The sequence below is a fragment of the Merops nubicus genome, unplaced genomic scaffold (genome assembly GCF_000691845.1).
Source record: "Merops nubicus isolate BGI_N331 unplaced genomic scaffold, ASM69184v1 scaffold2279, whole genome shotgun sequence".
In the NCBI taxonomy this organism is placed as follows: domain Eukaryota; kingdom Metazoa; phylum Chordata; class Aves; order Coraciiformes; family Meropidae; genus Merops; species Merops nubicus.
Window position 1 is genome coordinate 21,790 of NW_008629972.1, and position 22,222 is coordinate 44,011.

A 22,222-nucleotide genomic window follows, 5' to 3' on the forward strand; every position below is an offset into this window, starting at 1 on the left:
CCAAGTTTGGGACTGAGCAGAAAGTAATGAAAAACCTGCAGAGCCAAACTAGATTTGATCTGAAGATGCTCACTTTGCTCTCATTAAAAGCAGCAGATCTTTAAGGAACATGTCACTTCCCAGGAACCTCCCGTAGGCTGGTGTTCAATGATCTGCTGCTCTGGCAATGCCTCAGCCCAGGATGAAATGTTAGATGCTTCAACCTCAGCCCAAGCTGAAACGCTGGGTGCTTCAAGCTCTTCTGAGTTCTCTGAGCACATGAAAGTTCCTCACACGTACTTGTGTGTGCGTGTGCGTGATACTCAGCATCCCCACCGAGCAAAACCGAGCAGCTGCACTGGGTTCATGATGAGGCAGTCCCTGGCTGTGCCATTTAGACGTAGCCTTCATGGCAGGCGTGGTTGCCATTGATCAGGCTGAAGGTGGCCAAGGAATGGTTGGTGCTTTTGAGGGAGGTCATTCGCGTGGTGCTCCGGGCCATGCTGTGGGAGCGGATGAGGAGGCGAGCTCTGCAGCAGAAGAGCTGGTTGTTGAACTGTTTCCGAAAGCTCTTGCTGAGCAAGTAGAGAGCAAACGGGTTGACACAAGAGTTAGTGAAAGCCAAGATCCGAGCGCAGATGCTGGAAATGAAATGCAGCACTGAGGTGTCCACCTCCGAGTAGTGGTAGGACCGGTATAAATAGATTATGTGCGTGGGAAGCCAGCAGAAGGCAAAGAGGCACACAAAGACCAGTACTGTCCTGGCCAGGCGCTTACGGGATTCCATCTGGAAGGAGAAAGAGAAATGCAGGTGAGCAGTTATTCCTCTCTCAGACCAGTAGCTGACAATTTTTCCCAGTGCTGCGGCTTCGGGGCTAGTGGATGGCAGGCAGCATGGCCAGAGCGGGGCAACTTGTACCGCAGGTGATCACACTGAAGAATGGTTCTTGTCTCTCCTCAATCCTCCAGGCGCTTACGGGATTCCATCTGGAAGGAGAAAGAGAAATGCAGGTGAGCAGTTATTCCTCTCTCAGACCAGTAGCTGACAATTTTTCCCAGTGCTGCGGCTTCGGGGCTAGTGGATGGCAGGCAGCATGGCCAGAGCGGGGCAACTTGTACCGCAGGTGATCACACTGAAGAATGGTTCTTGTCTCTCCTCAATCCTCTAACATAAGGAAGTAATCTTTCCTTTCCTGTTAAGAGAGAAAATTCCAATAGCTTGTCACTTTGTAAAATTCCAGCTCTGGCAATACAAATGTGGATGCCTGCATTAGTTATCCACCTATAATATATACAATCATATGTAATTTATATAAATTAACTTATTATTATTAACATTATTATTAATAGTTATGGGATAGGGTTCTGGGATATTTCACAGACCTCAGAGGCGGGATTTTCTGCCTTGGGGCCATGTGGTATATGTACACCAAAGTACTGCCAACAGCTCACAGCCCTTAGAGACCTAGTGCAGTGCTCAGGGGCCAAAGAAGCCAGAGAAACCAACACAGGAAATTCTGCACTTTGAGAAACACTGAGGCAGTGGTGTGGTGGACTTTTCAGCCAAAAGAGCTGGGACTACAAGAAAGCAGATGTAGGTGGTGAGTAGATGGATAATCATCTCTCTGAAACATAATTTGAGCTTTGTCAGGGAATGGTGCTTTTATAATGTCATCTAGCACACAGTATAACCCTCATGCAGGCAAGCCACACTTTTGTTTTACTTAACGCATACAGGCTTGGCATCAACCCAAAGATATTGCTCAGCTGGGGGGAGCTGAGGTGAGTTGTACCTTGTCTTTTGTCCACTAGTGTTGCTCACTAAGATAACAATGCCACTGAAAACCACATCTTTCTTCCTAACGAAGGCAAGAGCCATGGCAGAGATCATCCAAATGGAGACGACAGACAGATTTGCCCAGAAAGACCTGCTAAAATGCACTGCTTTCTGGGAAAGGTTATGCAGCCAGAAGTTTGCAGGTACATAAAGTGTAACACAATTGACCTTTCAGGGCTTCATAATGTTCTGCTCTCTGGTAACCTCTGCACATCTCCCCAGGCACTCCTAAGGAACTGCTGCCACCCAATCCCTGTATCTGACTATGTCCTGAACGGCCTGAAACTTCCTCCAGCCTCGTTGCTCCTCTGGCCCCATTGCCCTTGCTTCTGCCTTGGTGCAGCTGCAGTGCCTAGCCATGCTCCTGAAACTCTGCCTCATCCTCATTCACCTTCTGAGCTGCACAGATAAATCATAAATTGAGCAGATCACACAGGCTGATCTTTCCTCAGGACAACTGCAAGCAAGGAGTAGACAGGAGAGACCTAACAAGCCAATTTTGACTTTATTTTGTGCCTCTCTAACAGCACTGACCGAAAGTCAGCCATCGAGCTTAGGAAGGATTGACATGTACCAGATGATAATGTCTCCAGAGAGCGGGCTGAAAATTAAATCCTTTGAGAAAGGGCTCTTCTTGGTTAAACCATATATTCTTTTAAAATGTATCCTTAATTTGATATAGGGCTATTGAGGCCACATCTGCACTATAAAGAAAGGAAGCAACACAATAAAGAAATCAATACCAGTTATCTCAGATGGAGACCTATAGCTTCTGAATGCACTGTAGGAGAGGAATGATGGACGGACGGTGCTAGACTGCAGCCCGGCCTTTTGCTTTCTTTCAAGCTCTCTCCCCAAAACCAACTGGGGAAAAGGCTGCTTTTCCTACTCACTTTATCGTCACTAATCAAAACAGTCATTGAATCAGCAGAAAAATGGCCTGCAGGGGAAAAAGATTTACATGTATTTAAAAGGGGAAAAGGATAAGGATTTCAGGGATCACACATCACTTAATGGGCAGATAACACAGTTTTCCAGCCCTGCTGTTTCACCTTAGCACCTGATGGCTGTGTGAGGTGATTACCTTAGGTCAGTCTAAGGTGGAGAAGTCAGCTGGGTGCAATTGTATGGACATTTGTTTAGCTGAAGAATGGCTTGTCTAACTTAGGTTGAAGCACACCCCAGTTGAAAGGAAGAGGTAAGGCAAATAAGATAAATATAACAAGGTAACTAAGCTGCTTAGAAAGCAGTTATCCTGTTGTTGCTTTCTTACTCAGAAAACCTAAGTCTCAGATGCATTCAAATTTAAGCACTGACCCATAATATGCAGTTGCTTATGGATTTGGATTTGGATTTGGATTTCCCCCTGGAGATGAATTTCTTTTTTTTTTTTTTTTTCCCTCTACAGTTACTTACAAAAGGAGCAGTCAAGAGGAAAGAGTCTCCAGTTGAAAAGCTGGAATTAGGTTGGCCAAATCCTGGCTAAATCCTCTCACTTGGTTTAGGACTCACACATTGTCAGCCACACATTTTCAGCCAAAACATGAAGCTTGAAATACGTAGGTCCCAGCTAAGCCAGCCCAAGTGTGAACTCTGCGGTGGGATGGTTTGGTGAGTTTTATAAAAAAGCCACTGAATAATGACAGTAACAGAAGTAGCTCTGCTTTCAAAGGTACAAACGGAAGAAGATTAAAAGATTGTATTATTCCAGAGAAAATGGCCTATTTATATAAATCAAAGGCTGTCTTAAGGTGAAACCTGAGGTTACCAGCTATTAGACCAGAATGACTAGTCTGACTTATTAGAGGGCAAATAACAGGTGGACAGGTTACTCTGTCCAACACCACCTCCCTCTGGAAATAACAGAAAAAGAGACATTGGCAGAAGGAGAATTATAATGACAAAAAGGTTTAAGGGAAGAAGACAGGACTAACCTTTTCTCTTGAGAATTCACACTGCAAAGATCACACCATCCACAAGACATGTAAGTTCAGTTCATCTGTGAGGACTCCACACTTCTGCTTTGTTCTGCTTCCTGGGAACCCTGCACCCACTTCTGGGCTCCACTTCCCCAGTCCCTCTCTAGTCTTTCCTGATTTCTCAACGTGGCATAACGTCAGCAGAAGACAGCTAAAGCCATGGTGAGTGCAGGAGGCACTGCCACTCTCACAGAGCAGCTAGCTGCCTCCCACCCTGACCAACCGGTACTCCTGGCCGTGGGGGGTCCTTGCAGAAGGGGTTTCCTTCACCTCCACTCCCCCACTGCTGTGTCCCCTTTGCTTTTCAGTCCAGAGGGCTGAGTTACAATGCCAACATTTGCCTCTGTGAAGAGGGACTGTTTCACAGAGCAAGGCTTTATTTAAGGTCCTGTCTCTAACAAAGCAACTTCAGGAAGTTTTGTTTTCTGCCATGTCACCCCTCAGCTTCAGTCTTCAAACAGAGTCTCCAGCTATGAGTCAATACTTTCCCAGGTTTTGGCATGGGTATCCTGCTGTGTTTGCCATGGTACACCACTCTGCCAAAGTTTCTGAACTTAGAAACATGAGAAGATGCTTTCACTGTCTAGCACAGTGCCATATCTTTTGTCAACCATTTAAATTCTTTTAGCCCACCTAATCTACTAAAATTAGCACAAACGTTGCAGTCTGTCCCTGTGTGATTTTCCCTGTATGCACACTCTTTACTACCAGATTCATGAGGAATGTGGATTTTTGAAGAAAGTCAAGGCTCTACCTGTTTCCTCACATGCATGTTTCCTTCCACAGGGATGTTGTAAGCACTCCGGATCAAATTCTTAGCAATGAAATAATAATATACTGAAATGACAGATAGGGGAATGATATAAAAAATGAGAAATGATGCCATTGAGTGAATTTTGGGATGCAGCCCATCAGAATGCGGGTAAGGAGCACAGCTGACAAAAGTTTTATTAGTCCCTTTGTCATGGAAAGGGTGCAGATCTGAAAACACTGCTTCAGGGATGGCAAGCAACATGGATACAATCCAGATTATAGCAGCTCTCACACAAATCTTCATCAGTGCATGGGATGCTTGGATCTCCATTGGTCTTACTATAGCTTTATACCTAAAAAAGAAAAAAGAAAAGGTGATTTTTTTGAGCTCAACACTCAGGCATTGTATTCATGCTTGTCTTTTCCTTTTGAAAAGCAAACCAAAATCCTTCTTTACTCAAGACTACATTTTTTTCTGGTGTTTTAAATTTCAATATTTGCAATAGATTTCTCATTTTAAACCAGAGCCACCTGTCATGAGTCCATTCAGTTTTATGTGTATTGATTCTTATTTCATTTAATTTGTAATCAACCCAACAAAGCACGGTGCTGCCTGACATTAATATGTATGTGTCCAAATAGCATTAAGATAGGACATGCAATCATAGACTTCTCTTCAAAAATATACAGCAGTTCACACCCCTTCACAGAACGATGTTGAAGGCAACAGGATGAAGATTTTGCCATGCATTTTGTTTTGAGCTCTGAGCACACTGGTCTCCTGCAAGCCAAATCTTATATTTTCTCAGGCTACGAATAGTGTGTTGCCCATTTTAATTGCTGTTTGCTGGTGTAGCTGGCGTTTAACAGTTTTCCATAACTCAATGCACACAGGCTAAGTAGTCTGAGCTGCTAATTGACTTGAAGAAAAAATACTGCTTGCTCTGCTAGATACATAGAAGACCTTTTTGATTTCCAATTTTGCCTTTCACAATTTCAGCCCTTCAGAAAATTGTACTTTAGAATCCAAGAAAATGAAAGACTCCTACTTATTTGAACCTGATGTGTGTAACAAGAGGACTGGAGAACAGAAGAGATTCTATCTGCTGGAGCCCTTCTCTTTAATTGGAGGGTGTGGTCCAATTAAATCATAATTCACATGTGCATTTAAGAAATGCAATAGAAGGAAAAAGATAATTAGGAAGGAATATCTGCAGGTTTCAGAAATTGATATTTATGGTAATTATTAGAACAAGTACAATCTGTCTGATGTTTATGTGAGCATCTACCTTACAGTGCCCATGGCCCATTTGGCCTCTTGGTCACTGTCAGCTCTCTGGGGATTGGTGGGTGCCTAAGTCCTAGGCTGTCCCAGCCCACTGCTGGCATGGCAGGGTACATCCCTGTGCAGCTACTCTGGAGTCTCAGCTTCTACCAGGATCCTGGCTCTTTCAGCCAGCAGAATTGGGCACTGGAGTGGGAGCTAGCAAACATAACTCTCTGCCCAAGATCAGGCAGCACACAGCAGGGTCCATCTGACAATGGACAATCAGAGACACTTCATGTAGGCACATGATTCCCCACATACTATAGCTTGCATTATCCTAAAGCTCAGCATTTCTGAGAGGAGTCTATCAGTCCCACGTTCTTTTAACTGAGTAATTGCCCCATTTGCGGGCTAAACACACACCCAACTTCACCACTTCTAGTGTATGTATATATGTGTGTGTGTACATCTGTGTGTGCCTACTTTATATACATACACATAAGTTTACATGCATATATTTTATACATATACAAATAAGTACATACATGCCTACATTTACATTTATTTCTATTTATTTTACAAAGACTGTATCTAGACATCTCATCATTTGTGGGTGTTTTTTATACAATACCACTGGTGTCTTGTGAAGATTACTTTTTTCTTTAATGGCCTGCAAATACCTTGCTCAACAGTTTTCTGTTTAACCACTTATTCTCCAAGTTCACTGGCTCCCCTTTTTTCCAGCTATATGGCTGCAGCAGCCAGACAACATTTTTCAGGCTTGCTTAGCACCTCTTTAACTTGCATTCTGAAGCTGGGGATTAAGTGATGTCATGCTACAAAGCACAATCTTCCAGTGCAAGATCATCAGCTCAGGTCAAGAAAATCATAGCACTTAACCAAATATAACGTTATGACTATTGCAGTAATAAAATGAAAGAGGTAGGCAGATTACTAAAACTATGTAGATGAAATGGCTGAATCTATAGTCTGATTCAGCAGTTACAAATTAGTGACGGAAACACTAGCTAACCAAACATCTTCAGTAAACCCGAAGGAAGAAAACTGCAAAAGGAAATTAATTACATATCAAGATATTAATAAATTTGTTTAATTTAAAGGCATTTCAGCAGGTACTTATTGCACGCTTATCAACATGACTCGTTAGCATAATTATTCCAGAAATTTTCTTACATAATACAGCCACATGAGAGATTTTCAAGTATTAATTTCCAGTAATATGAGTGAAGAATACAAAAAAAGAGAGATTCTATTTTTATTAATATTAATGGAATAGGAAGAGTCAGAAAATGAATCAATTTAAAGTTATTAGTACATTTTAATTAGACATGGCATTTCCAAACAATATAATTTTGAAAGAATATAATTAGAAATTGCTTGGAATGCTGGCACTGATTATTAGGCATTTAGTCTACTTTTTAAAACTTGCTAGACATAAAAGAAGATCTAAAAGATGATTTGCCTGCAAGGGGCTCAGAGTAGACCCAAATCATTAGGTCAAAACAACAAACAGATAACACGGAAAAAAAAAAAAGCTAGAAAATAGATTTTGAAAAAGTTCTGAGATGTAGGAACACAGGTAGATATTTTCTTAAGAGCCTGACAATTGAAGTGACTTATTTTGCTGCCTGCATGACGACTTTGACGGGGGCTAACTTAGAAAGTTTCAGTAATCTATATTATTCGCTGAGTATTAATGCTTAATTGCTCAGTATTGATCTGGTGGGAGTCTCCATTTCCATCTGCCTTGCTGATGCATCAATGGGTCTCTCCACAGCTTGTGTCTCAGCAGCTCCACTCTCCCACAGCAACTTGGGCTCAGGACAGCAGCTGCAGGGGCTGTGTAAGGGCACAGGGCAGCACGCACGAGCAATCGGACCCCCGGGCTGGGGCTTGGGCTGAGAGGCCATGGGAAGATGTGGCTGTGGTCAGTGCTCAGGAAATGCAAAAACTGCACCTCTTGGTTGGCTTTTGAGTACAGCTGAGAAACTCCTTCAGCACTTTATTTTTCCACACTATTTTCCTGAGAGAGGCAACCCTGGATTTTATAATTTATTTGACATTTCTTACGAACTTCAGCAAGGTAGACTGGATTTGAGCATCTGTTGGTCCTGTTTTTCAGCATCTATATTCTAGCTTGCCTGTCAAATATTATTTCAAGCTTTCCACAGCTTTGTCTTCTGCAACCTGTTTCGTAGTGAGTTAGCCTGAGGCACTCCACTTTCCCATATTTTCCAGCATTTGAATAATCTAATCCATTCTGAAGGGGGTGTTCATGAATATCCCTTTATACCTCAAGGGAGGCATGGACTGGTGGCCGACAGGGTAAGCCCTCATGCAAAGAGTTTACAACAGTGTTATTTTCAACCTATGCAGCACCATGGGCTCTGGGAGCATATGTCACACAGCATGGTCAGCTTGTCTGCAGGAGATCCAGACATGGCCCTGAATATGTCACCTCTACTTGCTCGCACATTCAGTCTCTCTAATTATTGTTTGATCTTGCTTTTTTCAGCTTAACTCCTTTCCTGACCTGCTTTAAAGGAAATTTTTGGAAAAGATTAAAGAACAGAGGTATGATTCATGCCCTACAACAAGGGCCAGAAGTTAAAAAGAAAAATATTCCTTCTGAAGATTCAGCTGAATAAAAAATTATACAATCAAGAACTTGTGTCAGCTCCAGTCTCTCTTCGCTTGTGAAATGGCCCAGATGAAAATGACTGATCTGATAGGAAATATGAAAGAGATGCTGACCTTCACTACTGTTCAGTCTTTGAACTTCTTTGTTCCCACCATGCTTGTGAAGCAGCAACCTGCCTCGTGCACAGCAGCTACCAATGACCTTCTGGTCAGTGTGGATGCCAGTGATCTCTGTGTCTTGCAGTTTCGTTCAAAGGAGCCCACACTGAGGAATTACAATGAAATTACACATGCAGCTTTTTAAAGTACAGTTAATATAATCACAGATCATGAGGCACCATAAGGTTTCATCCCACAGGGCAATTCTCCCTTCCACCAGCCACAGTGATTCCAGTGCCATCTCTCTTCTCCAGGTCGGTCTCCAACCTTAGCTTCCTTTCCTCACTTTTGATTGCTTTGTATTCACGCCTTTCCCCCTTCCCTTACATCAGCAATCAAAGCTAAGACAGATAGCACGTATACCAGCCCTCATGGTATATCTGGTAGGTATGTGCTGAAAAAAAAACAAATATTTTTTTGAGCTGGGAGGTACCACCTTCTGCAGTGTTTTTACAAGTAGTAGGTCAGTAGATTTTTAATTTCAGCCAAAATAATTTCTGTCCTCTGTAATAACTGCAGTTAATGCCAGTGGCAATGGGAAAGAAACATTCCTGCCTCGTGGCAGCTATGTGCTGTATAGCATAGTTGTATAGCCGTTGTGTGCTGGCCACTTCATCCCACTCATCTGTTGAATCTGACTTAAAAAGAGGCACTAAATTGCTTTCGTAACTTTCTTCCTTATTTTTTTCTGCAGGAGGAGAAAATGGCTGAAAGAAGCTCTGCCACAGAGTACTGCCTTTTTCTATCACGATCCTTCCAAGCATGCCTATCTTCCTGCAGCTGAACCTCATGCTTGCAAGAAATACAAGAAGAGAAAAAAAATCATCCCTATTCTTCCTATAGGGAAATGGTACACTGCCCCTCCAAAAGGAATTTGCAGGAGTATTTAAGTTTCAAGGAATGTTTCCTTCAAATAGTATCATTCATTACTATGTCCTACACTGTTTACACAAAAAGATCCTGGGCTCCACACTTGAATTTGTATAACAGTTTAAAAACCTAATTGTGTTAAAGCCTGTTCAAACAAAATTTCACAAGGCTTGCCCACCCTTGCTTCTCTATCATTTCCGCTCTTTAGATTGCATTAGGCTGGCAGAAAGACTTGCCACATTGCTTCTTTCTGTTTTTAATCTGAAGTGAGAAATCTAGTTACAAACTTCTGATTCTGTTTAAACTGAGCTCTGTTTTGAGATGCTGGGCTAATGTGAACTGAAACTTACATTTAAAAAGCAGGGATTAGATGGAATGGATGGTGTCTTACAAAAATACTCATGTAAGTTGCTGTGAAGGGAAAACACTGAGTTATTCACAGCTCCAGAAAATGAGGTCCTGAAATTGCCACAACTTCCTATTGTACCAATGAAAGAACTGCCTCTCAATGGGCATGTCCCCATCTTCTGTTCCCACCTGTAACTGAAAGAGGGAGAAAAGATGTGCAATTCACAGTTCCCCTGATCCCCAGTCATCTGTTCCCATTTGTAAGCTTTATGTGTACACATTGATCCAGTCTTGACCCCTGAATAGACCGAACAAAAATCTTCTCATTAAAATTTTGTAATTATGTTCTGCTAGTATTACATTATTGTTTTGCCCACATAATATGAAGGACAGGCTCAATTACCATGCAAAAAAGCCTCAAGCGACAGAAAAATTTGATGCTGTGCAAAAACTGCATAAATTAACCACATGGATCCTTGCTGAGTGTGAAGCTCCACTTGGAAAGCAAAGTCTTACTTTCACTTTTCTGAAGAAATTTGTGAGAAATACAATGGCCCAAACTTTCTTTATTGTTTCTGCCATGAATGTTATGAATATTCATAGCTCTGAAGACAATTCAATAAATTCACAAAATTGCTAGACTGTCTATCCCATCAAAACACTCCAACAGTCTATTCTGTGTCTATCTGCTTTCTGCATACTTAGTTAAGATTGTCATTATTTATGCATGATTCTTGGGCGAACATCTGTTATTAAAATCCTTACTTCAGTAAATTGCATATGGGCACAAAGACATCTCTAATGGGCTAGTCTTACTGGAAGGTAAAGCCTAATTTCTCTGTCTTTTTATTAATTAACATTTAAATTAAAAGGGAGGCATTAATGGAAGTGGCATAGTTCTCACTTTTTGAAGCATGTGTTCAGATTTTAGTGTGTATACCTGCATACTGCTACATCATTCTGGAATCTGGACAAATGGGAATTTCAGTCCCAGGATAACTAAGGTTAAAACTGAGACAGCATATTTTAGAGACTGTTGAACTACACTATGCATTGGGGAAGAAGACTTTAGATAGTAACTGTTTGGTAGTGAATGTGCTATTTAACATGCCCATCCAGAGCATAAAACGTTTCAAAAATTAACTACACATATAGAAAACAGTGAATGTAAAATGTACTACAGGAATTAGTGGAAGTCCCATGGATAATGCCCTCCTTATTAGAAAGATTCCCTTTGTACCCCGGGTATTTATTTCCTGTAGGTGACCTTCAGTCAGCTCTCTGAACAAAACTCTGATCCCGAGTCAAAGATTTCAGTGGAGTCAGCCTCACAATTTGTCACAGTGCTGGCAAATGGATGTGAGACCTGTTGTGTGAAGGAGAGATGGGACCCACTCATTTAAGAACATCCTTTGACTTCAAAAACAGTGAGTTCCAACATGCAGCCAATGCCCCAGCACATTTCTATGTATTTGCCTGCTCATGTCACATGGCATCAGACCACATGCTGGTGGAGCAGCTTGCTAGTGCTGGGATTGCAGCATGATGTGCATCCAGAGAGGAGCTGGGAGGGCTGGTGTTGGCATCTGGGCTACCAGGCCTGGGAATGAGCAAGCCCTAGTGACGTTTTCCATCCAAGGCTTTGCTATCTCATGCCAGGTTTCCAGGGTTGTCAATGGTATTGGAGTAGGGGCTCTGCGTGCATGAGGAGTGAACTCTTGCCGGGGCAGCTAAAGCTGAGGTCTCAGGCATCGACCACTCATCTCACTAGAGAATCACCCTTATTTCTCCTGAAAGTACCACCTTTGGTGCATAAAACCAGCATCAAAGAGTAACCTACACACATGGCATAATTGCTGGACACCTCACAAAGGCAGTTGTAGAAATTCATCAGAGTTTCTAAAAATGGCATTCTCAACCCAGAAAATCTTCCTTGTGATGTACAAGAAATCAATATTGTACCTTGTTCTTACAGAGAAAGAAGAGTTCATCCTTGACATAAAAATGAGCAATTCCTTAAGCTATAACAGTTGTGGTGTGTGTACCTTAATTTTGTGGAAAGAAGAGGAAGCTGGGGTGGGAGGTGATGGAGAGAGATGCAACTTTAGAGAAGCAGGTTACCTAAAGTGGAAATCAGCTGTCAGATCAGCTGACTAGGAATATAAATGTAAAAGAAGCAATATTAACTATATATTAGTACCTGAGCCCTGGCCTCTTCTTTCCCCCCACTTTGCCCTGAAACACCCGATGAAGGCAAAAAGCTGCCCCCATAAAAAGAAAATGAGGAGTTATGCTAAAATTTCAAACTAGTAATTATAAAAATCAATATACAACAGATGGGGGAAAAAAACAAAACAAACCAACAAAAGTAAATGACAGCAAATATCAGAATTTAAAAACATCATTGACTGATAAGGGAAGCTGGAGAGGCCAAAAATTATCAAAGGTCACTGTGTAATAGATAAATGTTCATTTTTAAATACATTAGGAACGAAAAAAATCAGTAAGTCAGTCATACATGTAAATGGTGAAGATATGAAAGACAAGATGAGGAGCAATAACTAGGTATTTTTCTTCAAGATCGAATGTGGGGGAGGTATCTATACCATGGGTGCTGTGTTATAGATGTAGCAGAAAACTCATCAGTTGTATTAAAAAAGATGTGAGCCAACATCTACTTGTGCAAACCACTTTCACACCAGCAGGACTGAATAATTTACACCTAGAAGTATTAAAGGAGCCAGCTGGGAAACAACTGTTTTTAATTTTTTTACAAATTTTAAAAAAGTGGAGAAATTCCCCAGAAGTGGAGAACTGCCCCCAAAGCTGTGAAGTTCAGAAAGCTGAAAGGTGTGACCAAGAAAACTGCGAGCACTTGGGTTGCCTAAGGCCATTTGTAGATAGAATGGAGAGGTTAATCCTATTATTAGATTATAATTAATATTTCTTGTTTGATACAGATGTAATATTTTTTATTATATTGTCACATTATAGATGATGCAAAAGGGCTGTGAGCTATGTTGACACAGAGGGAGGCACAGCCTCCGTGGGCACACTGTCATGGGTGATCTTATATATAGGTATTGACATGTGTGCCAGGGCTTGCATGGTCCTTCCTCCCGTATTCATGCCCATTCAATCCCTGCCCTTCTCCCATGGGACAAGGGTAAAAGTTATGAGTCCTGGACTGGGAGGAAGGACTTTTCCACGTGGAGACCCTGAGCCCCTTTGCCTCCCCTGCAGGTCCTCAAACATGCTGTTAAGAAGGCAGCAGTGTGGAGCCATTTCCAGCCTGGGTCCTGGGAACCTTCTCTAGCTGCAGCATTATTTATTGTGTATATCAACTTCCTTGAGCAGACTATAAAACGTTTTCTGGGAAAGTTCACAGATGACACAGTGGCTAATCAGACTGCAAAAATATTGTAGAGTCATTGGGACAAATGGCCACAGTCTAACAGAAGCCATTTTAACTGAGCTGCTGTAAAGTACTCTATCTGTGACACAAGTGAGCAGATCATGAAAAAAAATTATCTGCCTTTCAGGGAAAGAGAAGACATCAGAGTTTCTCTTTCTGCACCTGACAAAGTGAGTTATCCTGTGCCATTCTTGCTAAGTCTCAGCTTCAGTGTAATCAGTACCTGAGCTAGCTAGTATAAAGCTAAGTCAGTTATATGATGCTTAAATCCTTTCTATGGCTTCAGTAAACGTAGGTGTCATAAGAAACCATCATCGCTCTGTGAACTTTCAGTTGCATGTTGGGACTGAACACTCTAGTGCTATCCTTGACTGCTCTTATCATGGAATCACAGAATAGTTTGGGTTGGAAGGGACCTTAAAGATTACCTAGTTCCAAATCCCATGGCCACAGGTGGGACACTTTCCACTAGACCAGGTTGCTCGAAGCCCCATTCAATCTGACCTTGAATATTCCCAGTGAGACGACATCCACAACTTCTCTGGGCAACCTGTTCCAGTGCTTCACTACTCTCATAGTAATAAATTTCTTCCTTATTTCTGACCTAAACTTATAATCTTTCAGTTTAAAACTGTTGCCCCTTGTCCTGTCACTGCAGGCCTTGGTAAAAAGTCCCTCTCCTTCTTTCTTATAAGCCCTTTTAAGTATTGAAAGCCACAAAATGTCTTCCGGATCCTTCTCTTCTCCAAGATGAAGAATTCCAACTCTCTCAGCCTTTCAATTATGCTATTAATTAGATTATTTTGCTGTGGTTAGAGGTCAGACAATACGACATATGTTGTAGGCAATGAGGATAACTGGATGCTGGAGATGTGAGGGCTCAGGGTGATATGTGTGTCTTTAGTGTGAATACTAAGAAAGTTGCCTGGCATCACTGAAAAGATATGTTTTAATCCAAATCCTATGAGATATTCAGCAACCTCTGTGGAGCAGTGTGTGGTGTGGGCAAGAAATGCTGCTGAAATAGACAGCTAGTGCAGTCAGTGAAATTCCAGCATCTGCATCTCTGGTTCTCCCAGGTCATTCAACCATCCATGTCTAAATCTCAAGCTTGAGGGCTGTCTGCAGGTGTGAAGAAATGCTTTTTCCTCTCAGGGTGTCATGGTACAGTTTTCCAGCCTGTACAGGACAGGATGGGCAGAACTCTCACAGCAGTTCTCCCTGTGAAGTTCTCCACAGTTTTCTGCAGTTTGGCTAAACTGATCACTAGCCTTGAGTCTGAAGGGGATCTTTCTACATTGGATTCCAACTTTCTGCCTTTCTCTACAGCACAGCAATTGGCTTGCTGGTAGGATGCCTTCTAGTGCCTCAGCACTGTGAGGGAGCCAGGCACTGTCCTTGTATTCTGACTCGGGGCCCAGGCAGGTGTTCTGGACACTGAAATCCTCTGCTTCACCTGAGTCTGTGTGCAGCAGGCAGTGTTGAAAGGAACTGAAGAGCCTTCCACAGGCAGGACCTTGGACAGGATGGTATGGGGTGAGATGGGTATGTGGGTACAGAACTGGTGAGGGGACTCCACAGGGCTAGCGCTGGAGTCTCTCTTCTAAATGTAAAGAAAACAAGTTAAAAACTGTCTGTGAGCAAAGCAGCCACTGAATGTTTCACTGCATATACAAGGACAGGCTGTGCCTGCTTCTCCTTTTTCAGCTCAATTCCCTTCTACTCTTCTCAGCCAGGCTGTTGTCCACATCTGAATGCCAAGTAGTTACACATGAACTGATATGACCACAACGCAGCAATGCTAAATGTCCCAGCCCACCACATTTAGTCTGACACAGAGCCATCAAATTCTCTGTGGCCAATTGCTCTCCTTATTAATGGTGTGTAAAGCACCTCCTACAATGAGACCATGACAACTGACTGGGGGGTTTATGTTTTACTGAAAAGTAAATAGCAGATAATCCAACTTTTCTTCCTTTTGATTGCTTAAATATTGACAGTCTCCAGCACATTAGCACTGACTCTAACCTGGATTTGCACACCAGTCCCACTGGTATAAAGGGGAGCTCTAACGTTCCTGGTTATAGAAGTGCATCTATTGTGTTTTGGCCATCTGCTCTGGCTAATCGAGGTATTCAGGAAGTTTGTGCTGTTTGATCTGTTTCTCTTGGTGCTGACAGATGCAGGAGCTGTAGAGGTAAACCCAAGGGTGTGAAGAGTGTTTATATTATATTGACACAGTGGCCAGCAACACAAGATCTAAGACTGTACGTTGGCTGAAAGAGATATGTGTATCCTCCCCATACATACGCTGTGCCATCAGCACAGGAAAAGCAGCAGCAGGGGCACTGTGCCAACAGCAAGTGCCAAGCAGGGGCTGTCCAGTGCTCCAGTGGGAGGGGTCCAAAGTCCCTCCAATTTTCTCCTCTGGCTCAGAAAGACTGATGTTCTAGCTGAGATCACGTCATTGGATCCAAAATGTAGGAGTGGAGGTATCATTCTATAGACTCACATTGTTTGGATTAGAGGCTGTCTTGGTACTTCAGACAGGTGGCTTTCTCTGCCACCCTCTCAAAACCTTCCTGAGGCTGCACAGTAAATTAGAGCACAAGTAAATTCTTCCAAAACAAGCCTTAGTGAACTGAAGGGATTTCATGAGTGCTGTGACTAGACTACCCAGAATAAATTAATAATGATTATGGACCTGACACTTTACAACTCATGGTATTAAATCAAAAAAAAAAAAAAAAAAGAAAAAAAAGTGTCACTTTGCAAATCAACTCAGTGGAAGTCCAGTCTGACTTTCCATTGCTTTATTTTAGGGTGGCATGCTTACCTTAATCCTCTTGTAGAGACTTAGTCCAGTGACTGTAAAATAAACCAAATGAACTGACATATAGATATTACTCTTTCTGTGGTATTGTATGCAATATTAATAGTATTAATATTGCATAATATAAGTGGCTGGAGACATCCAAACAACAAAAGGAATGAGTTCACTCAAAATATTTTGCATGTTTAAAAGTGAATTTCCTGAAAATCAGGATTTGTTTCTTTCCTTCCACCACTGCTTTTTGGGAGAGAAGGTTGTTTGAAGTTTTTTATTTCTTAGACAAGCTGTCGTATGAGTTCAGAGGAACGTCAGAAAGTTGCAGCTGTGACCCACTCCAAGGGACCCAACATAGCTGGAAGCACTGCAGCATCCCTGTACTCAAGCACTGAGGTCAATATTTCTAAATCTGACATCCTCATTTCAGGTCTCCCACATGACTGCAACTTCTGCCTTCTGCACCTGGTCTCACTAAAGAAAGACACCTAACCTCACTCATAATGTCACCCCATGTCTCTCACTGCACCATTATCCCCTTCCACCACAGGCCAGCAGACAGCCCCAGCTGGCAGGTGTTGCTGCAGTTTTCCAGTGCTAAAATCCACATAATCCAAGGTGCTTAAAGGTGCCACTTGTAAAATCCAGTTACACTTTACACTGTGCTGTGTGCTTGTGAAAGCAGCATGAAAACCTTCAGGAAAGTTTCACTGCATGAGTGCCAAGGCATTTTTATTTTTTACTATGTCAGCAAAACAGTGGGGAAGTATGATGAGTGCTTGACAGCTTGGGTAATTCAAATGCAAATGTATAAACCCTGTCAATCATGGGAGAAACAGTCAATTAAATAGAGACATCTCCCATGACAAGGGCAATTAAATGGGCTGCTTTTCCTCTTACTGTGCAAAGATTTTCCTTAGTTTCCTGTCACTCGCTGAGCCAGCCTTGGCTTTTCTGCCTGGGCTAGCAGCCCAGGTGTCTCCACTCTCACAGGCACCTCTACACCCCTTCCCCTTGCACCTAGGAGAAGGAGGGCAGGATGGTAGGTGAACCCAAGCTCCTTTGCTGGGATGAGCTGAGCAGCAGCTGAAGAAACCCAGTGTCTCATCAGAGTAGAGAAGCCGGGCAGACCTGCAGTCCTTCCCCTGCCAACTTCATTCACAGGCTAAACCACACAAACAGGCATGCACACGCATCCACTGCTTGCTTCCTTGCTCTTGTACACTCAGCTCTGGGCCTGATCACTCATGGAGGGTGGCTGTAAGCACACCACAGTCTTTAACCCTCTCCTGCTTGCTCTGCGAATTTGCCCAGCTCACAGGAAAACAAGTCTCACCGACAGCTCACACTGCTCCTGCATCCTCAGCTAGACAGATGCAAGCACCATGCAGCCAGCAGAGTAGTCCCACAGAAAATAAGTTTCTAATATTGTTACACTTTTTCGCCCTTTCTCACACACTCTCTCAAATAATTTAACCTTAGCCTGATGAGATCTCAGGATTGTACCTAGAGCCAACCTGAGTACCTGGGGAGCCTTTGGCTGTGCCCCATACTACCAAACCTGTGCAGGTATGCTCCTCTGCATCCATATTCACACAGAGCACCTTACAGGCTGGGAAGGTGCCCGTGCAGGAAAACCTGAGATCACCAGTTTGTCCCTTTATTTTTCCCTGAGAAAAGTTTATAAGTGAACTGTCAATCATCTGGACAATCATGAGATCTCCGTGGGTCAAACCACTGAGCAGCTTTTGGTCCTATGTGTTGGAGGTTGGCACTTAGCTGATTGTTTGCAGTCTCTAGGAGGTGATAAATGTGTTATCATTAACCCTGCCTAACAAGGGGAAGCGGAAATGAGAAGAATAAAGTGTACCTTGTGAAGGTATACGCTTGTGCCCGTGATGTGGGCTGTGCAAAAATCTATTAGAGCTGTGCCCATCATTTTGAGAAGGTGATCCAGAGCAACTGAGATGATTTTTACAATTATCTTAACATGTAGCACACATCTCACTGCCCTCTCACATACTGTATTTGCCCATCACACCTACCCCCTGCCTTTCATCTTGTTTTTCAATGGTTACATGTTTGGAAATGACCCTGTTGCATCACACACTAATGCTTTTCCTTCAGCAGCAGAATTCAGAACCCTGCAATGGGGAGTCTCTCCAGGCATCACTACAATACCTTCAGTAACACCAGCAGTTGTCCCCACTTGCCTCTGTCAGTGGAAGTACACTGGAACTAAAGGGGTTTTATTATTATTTTTTTACAGTTAGAAACAAAAGGTCTGTGGTACTGTAGGCAGTCTCTCTTTCCTCAGGGACAGTGCCATGTGATGCTGTTCAAGCAGATGGTTTAGGAGGGTTTTTTTTTTCTCCCACAGTCTATGGCTTTGTATCATAAGAACTATGACATTCACATGTCTCATGCAAGCACCTCAGGTAGGGTTCACATCACTGAACATTAGCCATCCCAAACATAGGCAGATGCCTATGCTAAATAGCAAGGCTTACTCTGTACCCAAGGAAGGAGGTCAGTGTCCAAAATGGCAACTTATCCTATCTCCTCTGAAGGTGTCTCTTTCATAGACCAGAGGACACCCTGCTGCCTACCACAGCAAAAGCCAAGTGATATGAGCTGTGCCTGAGCAGTGTTATCTGCTGGACTCCCAGGTCCTTCATGTTACCCTGGTCTCACCACCATATCCCTGTCTTCTGCAGGTGTTCCTCTGCAGGGTTGAGCTGCTACTGATCCTTCCTGCAATGTCATGTCTGACCTCAGAAACGGTTGCCTATGAAACTTCCCCAGGCTCCATGCTCAGCACCTTCCTGCCCTAGAGGCCACAGCAGGATTTTGGGCTGCCAGTTCCTTCAAAGACCGAGGCAGGCATCACGATGCTGTTCAGTCAACTCACATCTTGGAAGTTTTCCCTGTATATTTTAAGCTTACTTTCCTAATGATTCTGACATGATTAATAATTTGGCCTAGAGTCCAGGGTATCAATTTTAAGAAAATAAAGACAGACTATGGGACTTCGAGCTGACAAAATACAGATTATTATTTTGTAACAAAATTATCTGCTGTTAATACACCAAAATGGAAACTTCAGCAAACTTAGTAGACAAGGGCTATTGTGGTTCAATGCACAGCATCTAAGATTCATAGATCAAGTAAAGGTAAGAGTTTTGTTGTTATTTCCTTCTGCAGTGGACAACAAATGCATTAGGAAAGGGTCAAATGATCCCTTTGAAATGGGAACATAAAGTCTTCTCTCATATGCATGCCTATCTCCTTTATAGCCAAGTGGCATTGACAAGTGTGGCAAGGTTTGATGACCATTGCAGTACAATGGTTAACAGGATCCAGATAAAGTTGCAGTTCAGAATTTAAAGTTACCAAACTCAGGCTTGCCACAGCTACTGTTTTCTGTTTTGTCCACTCCCTTTAGGCAAAAAAAAAAAAAAAAGGTATTGATGTGCTGCTTAGTAGAAGCATTTGCAACGTTTACTTTGTGTCATGTGACCAGATAGTGATAAATTTCTCTAACAATCTTCTCGATGATGTATCTTTCTTTTCTTGACACTGCTTAAAACAACTTACATTACAGCTTTGGAAAGAGGAGCTTCCTGGAGAAATAATTATTATTTTCCTAAAATTTTCTTCAGAGTAGACAGGGGGGCGGGGGGGGGAGGAGAAACAGCCACTACATGAAACAGAAATAAAACTGTTGGTGGCCCTTTACTAGAGGATTTGTGCAATTTTCCTGTTTTTCCAACACTTTTAGAGTAAATTGTTTGAAGACTTTTGTCTACACATAGGCCTGTCTGTCATCCACTATAGGTGAGGACGGTGCTATTTTTATAGGTACAAAACAACAAAGGAGTTAATAAACCTATTGGGAGAATAATAAAGATATTGGGAGTCATCTGCTTTTGTTGAGACTATCTACTGTATACTCAAATATGCACATGAATAACCTTGAAAACCTAACAAAAATAGTCTGATGTTTTAAAGTGGGTTGAGAGGAGAGACACAGAGGAGCATTCAAGGGGCTACCTAAAGCAAACCAAGTTTAACTTCTTTGTGACCAAGTAATGCAATCCAAGTCTTTTTAGAGCAAACTAAGGCTGAAAGAATTTTTTTCTCATTGAAAATCTTAGTATTTCTGTGTTATTTTGTAACTTCAGAATGATGACAATGTATTCCTTAATCTTTCTGAAGCATTCAAATCAGAAACAAAATATCCCAGTTTCTCTCATGGACATAGGCGTTTCTGAGAAAGCTAGCAGTCTAATAAATACTTAACACATTCCCAGAAAGGTAGGCTTAATCCTCCCAAAAAACATTAAAATTAAAATGTCTTTTGAGTTTAAATCTGAATGCTCCAAGATGGGTTTCCAAAGCCTCACAGGAATCTAACATTGAGCTGGCTTATTAGAAGCATATAATTTGTTAAAGTCAAACTTGTTTTCATATATTCTAAAATACCACAGATGTTACATGATGTTTCTACTGAATGCTATTGGAAGACAAAGTTTCTGAACCAACAGCATAGACCTGTTTTGATTGGATAGGGGGAAGAGAATTTAGTCAAGGGAAATATACTGACTATAGCAAACTGAGATTCCTGGCTTCAGGCATCTTCATCTGAATATTTGGAACCTATTTCATGAAATATTGCCTCACATGTAATTAGCATTAAGGAAGCAAGCCACTAGAAAGAATTGATTCTAACTGCACTTCAAGTTGCTGCTCCAGTGACTCCACTCTTCATGAAATATAGATCAATTATCTTTTTGGCAAATATGAGCATGCTGTCTTTTAGCAGAGTGTCAATGGTATTTTCTTTCTGGTCTTTAGCTTGATCTCATCTTGTTTTTCTTTTAATTAATCTAGACCATTAGCTAAACTGTACAAACATTTGGTTTAGCCTCGAAAAAGTATCCTGTGTTCAGTCTGCATCCTCCACAAGCTGTGTGCTCATAAATTAACTGAAGTTATTCTTCTTCTCTCATGAAAAAGATAATTGTTACCTAGACATACGCGTTCTTGATCATGCATTTTATCCAGTCATAGTTATGCTGACTTCAAGGCTACAGCAGCCAGCTTACCTGTCAGCTGAGAGAGCAGTGAGAGTAAAGACTGACACCCCTACAGAGGTGAGCTGTATGAAGGGGATAAGTTTGCAGCCAGTTCTGCCAAACAGCCACTCGTCAGCAAGGTACCTGCTGGCATCCACAGGCACACAAGTCACTAAAAGCAGCAGGTCTCCCAGAGCCAAACTGGAGATGAACAAATTAGGGACATTTCTCATGGATTTCACAGTACAGAAGATCTTGATTAAAGTGATATTGCCAATTAGGCCTATCAAAATGATGATCCCATAGATCGTGGGGATGGCATAGAGGAACGCTGGGTAGAACCAGTCATCACTGAGGAGGGACAGGTTTGCGCTCTGGTTGACAGAGATGTTGTAGAGAATGAAGTTATCTGTCTCTAGGTCGAGCAGAAGGCACTCCCCGGATGCCATTGCCCTACCTTGCTCTTCTTAGAAGAGAGCTTTCTTCTTTGATTATCCACAAATAAATGCCTTGCTTTAATTTTGACACTGTTTACTGGCTCTAAACAGTCAGAAGAGTTTAAAAGTCATATCACTTTGTGGCATATGTTGAAAATAAACCCACCAAAAAGCAACTGAACCTTGTTCAACAGTACGGTTTCCAAAAGGTGAAAGGAAAACATCTTTTAGCATAGTTTGAATCCTAAAACTTGCCTTTTCCTCATCGGCTTGTCTCGTAGTTAGGTATTCCTCAGCTCTGGAAGGCCATTTATCAAATACCAAGACCAGTAAACGGAAGGCATTTTCAAAATCCAGGCTTGTGAAAGTCCCAGCTTCAGGTCTGCCGAGAAGAACCGAGTCCAAAAAGCGAGAACTTTTGGCAGCTGCTGCCACGCTGCATTGCCAGTCTCTCCCGGTCTTCAGCACCGGCGCTCCCCGGCTGGATTTGAAGTGAGGGGAAAGCGGAGCTCCGCCGACGCCTCGCATCCTATAGGCGGGATCTTCCCGACGTCAGCTCTGCCCCCGCCGGGAGCAGCGGGGGAGGCGCGGGGGAGGGGCGGGGGAGGGCGA

The 22,222-nt window shown here is 42.4% G+C and overlaps 1 protein-coding gene across 1 annotated transcript; it reads right to left on the reverse strand.

Annotated features, from left to right (window-relative positions):
* Window positions 1-373: 373 nt before the first annotated feature.
* On the reverse strand, window positions 374-21,622 carry GRPR (gastrin-releasing peptide receptor). The gene is made up of 3 exons (XM_008947091.1): window positions 21,204-21,622; window positions 4,550-4,901; window positions 374-766 (listed from the first exon to the last, which is right to left on the reverse strand). The coding sequence occupies exons 1-3, from the start codon at window positions 21,620-21,622 to the stop codon at window positions 374-376; spliced, it is 1,164 nt and encodes a 387-aa protein (XP_008945339.1).
* Between the last annotated feature and the right edge of the window lie 600 nt (window positions 21,623-22,222).